The sequence below is a fragment of the Salmo salar genome, unplaced genomic scaffold (genome assembly GCF_965601325.2).
Source record: "Salmo salar unplaced genomic scaffold, fSalSal1 ptg000645l, whole genome shotgun sequence".
NCBI classification, from domain to species: domain Eukaryota; kingdom Metazoa; phylum Chordata; class Actinopteri; order Salmoniformes; family Salmonidae; genus Salmo; species Salmo salar.
In genome coordinates this window covers 125,001-135,000 of record NW_027675450.1, presented here as the reverse complement: position 1 = coordinate 135,000, position 10,000 = coordinate 125,001, and the positions used below count along the sequence as shown (strand labels likewise).

Genomic DNA, 10,000 nt, shown 5'->3' with positions numbered 1-10,000 from the left:
ATCGCTAGCATAGCTAGCTAGATTCCTAACCTTACTTGCCTTGGGATTGGCTATTAGCTAGCAGGCTGACTAAACACATCAGAGGACAGGCTTTCAATCCCTGCTCGCTTATATTAGCTAGCTAGCGTGTTTCAACTCTGAATTGCAAGCTAACATTAGATGGCTGAATGTTGTCAAACTTGTATTGTGTAGTGCAAAAAATAAATTAAGGATTCAACTATGTTGGTAATTCTTGTCATGTCTGACTAGTGCAGTAGGATACTACTTGTCCATGTGCTAGCTAACAGCAACAAACCTAGAAGAGATAAACGTGAAAGCATCCAGCAGAGATTAGCTTCTCATTAGCTAGCTAACGTTAGCTATATTATAGTTATAAAGCATTATGTTTACTATTTTGAAATAACATATATTTCTTTGATTGTACATATGTCTTAGTAAGCAATCTCTTTGGCAACAAACTAACTTTTTGTCATAATATTTAGCTACCTAGCAAGCTTGCTTTGCAAATTTTAGCCTAGCTTAGCTAGCTTAGCTAGCTAGCATCGAGTTTAGGTGATAGAAACATGGCCGTAAAAACAGCTCTAGCTTAGTTTAGAAGAAAGACTGATGTTTGTTTTTATCCAGAGAGGTGGGCCCACAAGCATTTCTAAACCCAGACGCTCAACATCGCGAGACTTCTGGGAAGCTTGCAAAACAAACCAAACAGACCAGGCCAGACCAGGCCAGACCAGACCAGACCAGGTCAGACCAGACCAGGTCAGACCAGACCAGACCAGACCAGACCAGGTCAGACCAGACCAGACCAGACCAGACCAGACCAGGCCATGTCAGACCAGACCAGGCCAGGCCAGACCAGACCAGGCCAGACCAGACCAGACCAGGTCAGACCAGACCAGACCAGACCAGACCAGACCAGACCAGGCCATGTCAGACCAGACCAGGCCAGGCCAGACCAGACCAGGCCAGACCAGACCAGACCAGGCCATGTCAGACCAGACCAGACCAGACCAGACCAGGCCAGGTCAGACCAGACCAGACCAGGCCAGACCAGACCAGACCAGACCAGACCAGGCCAGGTCAGACCAGACCAGACCAGACCAGACCAGGCCATGTCAGACCAGACCAGACCAGACCAGGCCATGTCAGACCAGACCAGGCCAGGTCAGACCAGACCAGACCAGACCAGACCAGGCCATGTCAGACCAGACCAGACCAGACCAGGCCATGTCAGACCAGACCAGACCAGACAAAGACCAGACCAGACCAGGCCAGACCAGACCAGACCAGGCCAGACCAGGCCATGTCAGACCAGACCAGACCAGACCAGACCAGACCAGACCAGGCCAGACCAGACCAGGCCATGTCAGACCAGACCAGGTCAGACCAGGTCAGACCAGGCCAGACCAGGTCAGGACCAGACCAGACCAGACCAGACCAGGCCATGTCAGACCAGACCAGACCAGACCAGACCAGACCAGACCAGACCAGACCAGGCCAGACCAGACCAGGCCATGTCAGACCAGACCAGACCAGACCAGACCAGACCAGACCAGGCCAGACCAGACCAGACCAGACCAGACCAGACCAGGCCAGACCAGACCAGGTCAGACCAGACCAGACCAGACCAGGCCAGGTCAGACCAGACCAGACCAGACCAGGCCATGTCAGACCAGACCAGGCCAGGCCAGACCAGACCAGGCCAGGCCAGACCAGACCAGACCAGACCAGACCAGGCCAGACCAGACCAGACCAGGGTTAGGGGTTTGAGAAGTCAATGAGAGAAGTGAAAAATTCTTTGTTAGTTGTTAATTTTCTCCAAATCTAAAGGCCCAACCCTGATTTGAGGCGAAATGTCTTCAGTAGCTGAACATGTCGTCACTCCAACCAACCTCGTTAGAGCGACAAACTGACACCTTTTCATTTCCCTCAAAAACTACTTTATATGGAAGTGCCTTTGATCTGACGCCCTGCACATGCTCAGTTCGGCTCCCCCCATGAGCAAGCCGACGTCGCCATGACGTTGTGATTAGGGATTTCTATTGGAGAAGCAGTTTCTGCTCATCTTTGATAGGCCAATGCCCTTCCCTCCTATCAGAGGTCCAGCACCAACACACCTGATTCAGCTGCACATGCTATTGGTGATTAGTTGATTGGAACGACGCTGCAGGTTTACGTGTGTGTGTGTGTGTGTGTGTGTGTGTGTGTGTGTGTGTGTGTGTGTGTGTGTGGCGCGCGTGTGTATGTGTGGCGTGTGTGTGTGTGTGAGGTGTGTGTGTGTGTGTGTGTGTGTGTGTGTGTGTGTGTGTGGTGTGTGTGTGTGTGTGTGTGTGTGTGTGTGTGTGTGTGTCTGTGTGTGTGTGTGTGTGTGTGTTTTCAGATCGGCTACTGGAATGAAGTGGACAAGATGGTGGTGACTAAACTAGACATCTTCCCCAACGACACTAATGGGATGGAGAACAAGACTGTTATCGTCACAACTATCCTGGTAACGACGTGGGGGGTGAAGGGGGGTGGGTGGTGAAGGGGGGTGGGGGGGTGAAGGGGGGTGAAGGGGGGTGAAGGGTGGTGGGTGGTGAAGGGGGGTGAAGGGGGGTGAAGGGGGGTGGGTGGGGGTGGGGGGGGGTGAAGGGGGGTGAAGGGTGGTGGGTGGAGGGGGGTGAAGGGGGGTGAAGGGGGGTGGGTGGGGGTGGGGGGGGTGGGGGGTGGTGAAGGGGGGTGAAGGGTGGTGGGTGGTGAAGGGGGGTGGGTGGTGGATGGTGGTGAAGGGGGGTGGGGGATGAAGGGTGGTGAAGGGTGGTGGATGGTTGTTCAAATGACAAGAAAGATGGTCATCTTTAAAGACATCCTGGTAAAAGTGTGTGTGTGTGTGTGTGTGTGTGTGTGTGTGTGTGTGTGTGTGTGTGTGTGTGTGTGTGTGTGTCGTGTGTGTGTGTGTGTGTGTGTTGCAGGAAGCCCCATACGTGATGCTAAAGAAGAATGCTGAGCTGTTCCTGGACAACGACCGTTACGAAGGCTACTGCGTGGATCTGGCAGCAGAGATCGCTAAGCACTGTGGGATACGCTACCAGCTAAGGATTGTGGGAGATGGAAAGTACGGGGCTCGAGACGCTGAAACCAAGATCTGGAACGGGATGGTCGGAGAGCTGGTGTACGGGGTAAGGACCCTGACCTCTAACCTTTGATCTCTGTTATTGTGAAACTAGTACCTGAGGACACAAGAACTAAGTAACTCTCTGCCTCCCCTCTCCCCCTCCTCCTCCTCCCCCTCTCCCACTCCTCCCCCTCCTCCCCTCTCCCCCTCCTCTCCCTCTCCCCCTCTCCCTCTCCCCCTCCCCTCTCCCCCTCTCCCCCTCCTCCCCCCTCCCCCTCTCTCCCCTCTCCCCCTCCTCCCCCCTCCCTCCCCCTCTCCCCCTCCTCTCCCCCTCCCCCTCCTCCCCTCTCCCCCTCTCCCTCTCCCCTCCTCCCTCCCCCTCCTCTCCCTCCTCCCCCTCTCCCCCTCCTCCCCCCTCCTCCCTCCCCCTCCTCTCCCCCTCCCCCTCTCCCCTCTCCCCCTCCTTCCCCTCCTCCCCTCTCCCCCTCTCCCCCTCCTCCTCCTCCCCCTCCTCCCCTCTCCCCCTCTCACCCTCCTCCCTCCCCCTCCTCCCCCTCCTCTCCCTCCTCCCCCTCTCTCCCCTCCTCCTCTCCCCCTCTCCCCCTCCTCCCCCTCCTCCCTCTCCCCCTCCTCCCCTCCCCCTCCTCTCCCTCCTCCTCCTCTCCCCCTCCTCCCCCTCCTCCCTCCCCCCTCCTCCCCTCCTCTCCCTCCTCCCCCTCCTCCCCCCTCCTCCTCTCCCCTCCTCCCCCTCCTCCCCTCTCCCCTCCCCCTCTCCCCCTCCCCCTCCTGCCCTCCCCCCTGTAGAAAGCAGATATAGCCGTTGCTCCTCTCACTATAACCCTGGTCCGAGAGGAGGTGATCGACTTCTCCAAGCCCTTCATGTCTCTGGGCATCTCCATCATGATCAAGAAACCCCAGAAGTCTAAACCCGGGGTGTTCTCCTTCCTGGACCCGTTGGCCTATGAGATCTGGATGTGTATAGTGTTTGCCTATATCGGTGTGAGCGTAGTTCTGTTCCTGGTGAGCCGGTTCAGCCCGTATGAATGGCACATGGAGGAGTATGAGGATGGCCAACTGCCCACCAGCGAATCCTCTAATGAGTTTGGGATCTTTAACTCTCTGTGGTTCTCTCTAGGAGCCTTTATGCAGCAAGGCTGCGATATCTCCCCAAGGTTGGTGTCCTGTTGCTAGGTAACGTGGCTCGCTGTGTTGGCAGCCCCCCCTTCCTCCTGGAGCTGGTGTGTATATGCTGACCTCACTTCCTGCCGCTTACGCTAACCCTGACCTCTGATCTCTAGCCGCTATCTTTAACCCCCGACCTCTGGCTTCTAGCTCTAATGCTAACTGAATCTAGCTGCTAGCCCTAATGCTAACTGATTCTAACTGCTAGCTCTAATCCTCACTGAATCTAGCTTCTAGTTCTAATGCTAACTGATAACAGCCATTAGCTCTAATGCTAACTCATTCTAGCTGCTAGCTCTAATGCTAACTGATTCTAGCTGCTACCCCTAATGCTAACTGATTCTAGCTGCTAGCTCTAATCCTCACTGAATCTAGCTTCTAGTTCTAATGCTAACTGATTCTAGCTGCTAGCTCTAATCCTCACTGAATCTAGCTTCTAGTTCTAATGCTAACTAATTATAGCCATTAGCCCTAATGCTAACTGATTCTAGCCATTAGCTCTAATGTTCACTGATTCTAGCTTCTAGCTCTAAACCTAACTGATTCTAGCTGCTAGCCCTAATGCTAACTGATAATAGCCATTAGCTCTAATGCTCACTGATTCTAGCCTCTAGATCTAATGCTAACTGATTCTAGCTGCTACCCGTAATGCTAACTGATTCTAGCTGCTACCCCTAATGCTAACTAATTATAGCCATTAGCTCTAATGCTCACTGATTCTAGCCTCTAGCCCTAATGCTAACTGATTCTAGCTGCTACCCCTAATGCTAACTGATAATAGCCATTAGCTCTAATGCTCACTGATTTTAGCCTCTAGCTCTAATGCTAACTGATTCTAGCTGCTACCCCTAATGCTAACTGATTCTAGCTGCTACCCCTAATGCTAACTGATTCTAGCCATTAGCGCTAATGCTCACTGATTCTAGCCTCTAGCTCTAATGCTCACTGATTTTAGCCTCTAGCTCTAATGCTAACTGATTCTAGCTGCTACCCCTAATGCTAACTGATTCTAGCCATTAGCGCTAATGCTCACTGATTCTAGCCTCTAGCTCTAATGCTCACTGATTTTAGCCTCTAGCTGTAATGCTAACTGATTCTAGCTGCTAGCTCTCCTAAACAACTTTCCCTGTGTCTCAGTCCAGACTACTGATCAGAAGAGAGGAGGTAGTTTAGGGTGTCAGAGTTGAGGGGTTTAGAAGTAGGGGTTAGGGTGTCTGGGGGCCTATGTTTAACAGTTAACATCACCTAGCCTGGAGTTTCACATCAGTAGAGAGAGGAGAGGAGAAGGGGAGAGGAGAAGAGGAGAGGAGAAGGGGAGAGGAGAAGGGGAGAAGAGAAGAGAAGAGAGGAGAGGAGAAGGGGAGAGGAGAGAAGAAGAGAGGAGAGAGAAGAGGAAAGAGGAAGTGAGGAGGGGAGAGGAGAGAAGAGAAGGGGAGAGAAGAGGGGAGGAGAGAAGAAGAGAGGAGAGAGAAGAGGAAAGAGGAAGTGAGGAGGGGAGAGGAGAGAAGAGGAGGGGAGAGAAGAGGGGAGGAGAGAAAAGAGAAGAGGAAAGGAAAGAAGAGGGGAGGAGAGAGGAGAGGAGAGAGAGAAGAGGGGGAGAGGAGAGGGGGAGGGGAGAAGAAGAGAGGGGATGAGAGGAGAGGAGACGAGGAGAGGAGAGAAGGAGAGGGGAGAGAGGAGAGGAGACAAGGAGAGGAGAGAAGAGAGGAGAGGGGATAAGAGGAGAGGAGACGAGGAGAGAGAAGAGGAAAGAAGAAGAGGGGAGGGGAGGGGAGGAGACGAGGACCACCACATAACCACAGGTCAGGGGTCAGAGGTCAAAGGTCAGGTTAGCATATATCCACCACCCTGGGGCCGTCAATGCATGATGTCACTTCCTTTTCCTGCCTCTTGGAGGGGTACCGTGTTTTTGCTGCATATTCCCGTTTCTCTCCTTCGCTACGGGTCTACCAGGCTACATCTCTCTCTCTCTCTCTCTCTCTCTCTCTCTCTCTCTCTCTCTCTCTGTCTCTCTCTCTCTCTCTCTCTGTCTCTCTCTCTCTCTCTCTCTCTGTCTCTCTCTCTCTCTCTCTCTCTCTCTCTCTGTCTCTCTCTCTCTCTGTCTCTCTCTCTCTCTCTGTCTCTCTCTCTCTCTCTCTGTCTCTCTCTCTCTCTCGTCTCTCTCTCTCTCTCTCTCTCTCTGTCTCTCTCTCTGTCTCTCTCTCTCTCTGCTCTCTCTCTCTCTCTCTCTCTGCTCTCTCTCTCTCTCTCTCTCTCTCTCTCTCTCTCTCTCCTCTCTGTCTCTCTCTCTCTCTCTCTGTGTGTGTGGTGTGTGACTGTGTGTGGTTATATCTCTCCAGGTCTCTATCAGGTCGTATAGTGGGTGGTGTGTGGTGGTTCTTCACTCTAATCATCATCTCCTCCTACACGGCCAACCTGGCTGCCTTCCTCACTGTGGAGAGGATGGTCTCCCCTATAGAGGGAGCAGAGGACCTGGCTAAACAGACGGAGATCGCCTACGGAACCCTGGACTCTGGCTCTACCAAGGAGTTCTTTAGGGTGGGTCACACACACACACACTCACACACACACACACACACATTGAGACACACACACCACACCACACCACACACACACCACACCACACCACACCACACCACAACACACCACACGCACACGCACACGCACACACACACCACACCACACCACACCACACCACACACACATACAGACACACACACCACACCACACCACACACACACACACCACACCACACCACACCACACGCACACACACACCACACACACACACACACACACACACACACACACACACACACACACACACCACACCACACCACACCCACACGCACACACACACCACACACACACAGACACCACACACACACAGACACCACACACACACACACAGACACCACACACACACACACACACACACACACACACACACACACCACACTGTATATACTGTAAGCATTCAGACCCTTTGCTATGAGACTCGAAAATGTAACTGAGCATCCTGTTTCCATTTGATCATCCTTCAGATTTTGATCGGAGTCCACCTGTGGTATTTCTTTGTTGATTGGACATGATTTGGAAAGGCACACACCTGTCTATGTGAGGTCCCACAGTTCACAGTGCATGTCAGAGCAAAAAAAACAGGCCACGAGGTCGAAGGAATTGTCCGTAGAGCTCCGAGACAAGATTGTATCGTGGCACAGATCTGGGGAAGGGTACAAAAAAAAAGTTTGGAACCAACAAGACTCTTCCTAGAGCTGGCCGCCCGGCCAAACTGAGCAATCGGGGGGAGAAGGGCCTTGGTCAGGGAGGTGACCAAGAACCCGATGGTCACTCTGACAGAGCTCCAGAGTTCCTCTGTGGAGATGGGAGAACCTTCTAGAAGGACAACCATCTCTGGAGCACTCCACCAATCAGGCCTTAATGGTAGAGAGGCCAGACGGAAGCCACTCCTCAGTAAAAGGCACAACAGCCCGCTTGGAGTTTGCCAAAAGGCACCTAAAGACTCTCAGACCATGAGAAACAAGATTCTCTGGTCTGATGAAACCAAGATTGAACTCTTTGACCTGAATGCCAAGCGTCACGTCTGGAGGAAACCTGGCACCATCCCTACAGTGAAGCATGGTGGTGGCAGCATCATGCTGTGGGGATGTTTTTCAGGAGCAGGGACCTGGAGACTAGTCAGGATCGAGGGAAAGATGAACGGAGCGAAGTACAGAGAGATCCTTGATGAAAACCTGCTCCAGAGCGCTCAGGACCTCAGACTGGGGTGAAGGTTCACCTTCCAACAGGACAACGACCCTAAACACACAGCCAAGACAACGCAGGAGTGCCTTCGAGACAAGTCTCTGAATGTCCTTGAGTGGCCCAGCCAGAGCCCGGACTTGAACCCGATTGAACATCACAGGAGAGACCTGAAAATAGCTGTGCAGCGACGCTCCCCATCCAACCTGACAGAGCTTGAGAGGATCTGCAGAGAAGAATGGGAGAAACTCCCCAAATACAGGCGTGCCAAGCTTGTAGCGTCATACCCAAGAAGACTCGAGGCTGTAATCGCTGCCAAAGGTGCTTCAACAAAGTACTGAGCAAAGGGTCTGAATACTTACAGAAATGTGATATCAGTTTTTTAATTTTTAATACATTTACAGGCCTAATCAATACTTTCAGAATGCCCTGTATATAGCTGTGATCTGACAGGCCTAATCAATACTTTCAGAATGCCCTGTATATAGCTGTGATCTGACAGGACAGGCCTAATCAATACTTTCAGAATGCCCTGTATATAGCTGTGATCTGACAGGACAGGCCTAATCAATACATTCAGAATGCCCTGTATATAGCTGTGATCTGACAGGCCTAATCAATACTTTCAGAATGCCCTGTATATAGCTGTGATCTGACAGGCCTAATCAATACTTTTATGAATGTCCTGTATATAGCTGTGATCTGACAGGACAGGCCTAATCAATACATTCAGAATGCCCTGTATATAGCTGTGATCTGACAGGAAAGGCTTAATCAATACTTTCAGAATGCCCTGTATATAGCTGTGATCTGACAGGCCTAATCAATACTTTCAGAATGCCCTGTATATAGCTGTGATCTGACAGGCCTAATCAATACTTTCAGAATGCCCTGTATATAGCTGTGATCTGACAGGCCTAATCAATACTTTCAGAATGCCCTGTGTATAGCTGTGATCTGACAGGACAGGCCTAATCAATACTTTCAGAATGCCCTGTATATAGCTGTGATCTGACAGGACAGGCCTAATCAATACTTTCAGAATGCCCTGTATATAGCTGTGATCTGTCTCACCTCCCTGGCTATCAGGTCAACGACTACCTGTCTCACCTCCCTGGCTATCAGGTCAACGACTACCTGTCTCACCTCCCTGGCTATCAGGTCAACGACTACCTGTCTCACCTCCCTGGCTATCAGGTCAACGACTACCTGTCTCACCTCCCTGGCTATCAGGTCAACGACTACCTGTCTCACCTCCCTGGCTATCAGGTCAACGACTACCTGTCTCACCTCCCTGGCTATCAGGTCAACGACTACCTGTCTCAAGTCTAGGTCCAAGAGACTGCTAAACAGATTCTACCCCCAAGCCATAAGACTTCTGAAAAATGTATGAAATGGCCACCTGGACTATTTACATTGACAGAGCAGTCAGACCAGAGCAGTCAGACAGGCAGACCAGAGCAGTCAGACAGGCAGACCAGAGCAGTCAGACAGACAGACCAGAGCAGTCAGACAGGCAGACCAGAGCAGTCAGACAGACAGACCAGAGCAGTCAGACAGACAGACCAGAGCAGTCAGACAGACCAGTCAGGCAGACAGACCAGAGCAGTCAGACAGGCAGACCAGAGCAGTCAGACAGACATACCAGACCAGAGCAGTGTGGGGCTAGATGGACAGCAGTCAGACCAGAGCAGTGTGGGGCTAGATGGACAGCAGTCAGACCAGAGCAGTGTGGGGCTAGATGGACAGCTGTCAGACCAGAGCAGTGTGGGGCTAGATGGACAGCAGTCAGACCAGAGCAGTGTGGGGCTAGATGGACAGCAGTCAGACCAGAGCAGTGTGGGGCTAGATGGACAGCAGTCAGACCAGAGCAGTGTGGGGCTAGATGGACAGCTGTCAGACCAGAGCAGTGTGGGGCTAGATGGACAGCAGTCAGACCAGAGCAGTGTGGGGCTAGATGGACAGC

The 10,000-nt window shown here is 52.2% G+C and overlaps 1 protein-coding gene across 2 annotated transcripts in view; it reads left to right on the top strand.

Moving 5' to 3' along the window:
- LOC106596081 (glutamate receptor 2) overlaps nucleotides 1–10,000 on the top strand; it is a 116,377-nt gene that overhangs the window by 64,757 nt on the left and 41,620 nt on the right. For both annotated transcript variants that reach the window (XM_082972305.1, XM_082972304.1), the window contains exons 9-12: nucleotides 2,378–2,485; nucleotides 2,949–3,155; nucleotides 3,896–4,263; nucleotides 6,613–6,811. In XM_082972305.1, the coding sequence (XP_082828431.1) occupies nucleotides 2,378–2,485; nucleotides 2,949–3,155; nucleotides 3,896–4,263; nucleotides 6,613–6,811 (882 nt within the window). The remainder of the gene's footprint in view (nucleotides 1–2,377; nucleotides 2,486–2,948; nucleotides 3,156–3,895; nucleotides 4,264–6,612; nucleotides 6,812–10,000) is intronic.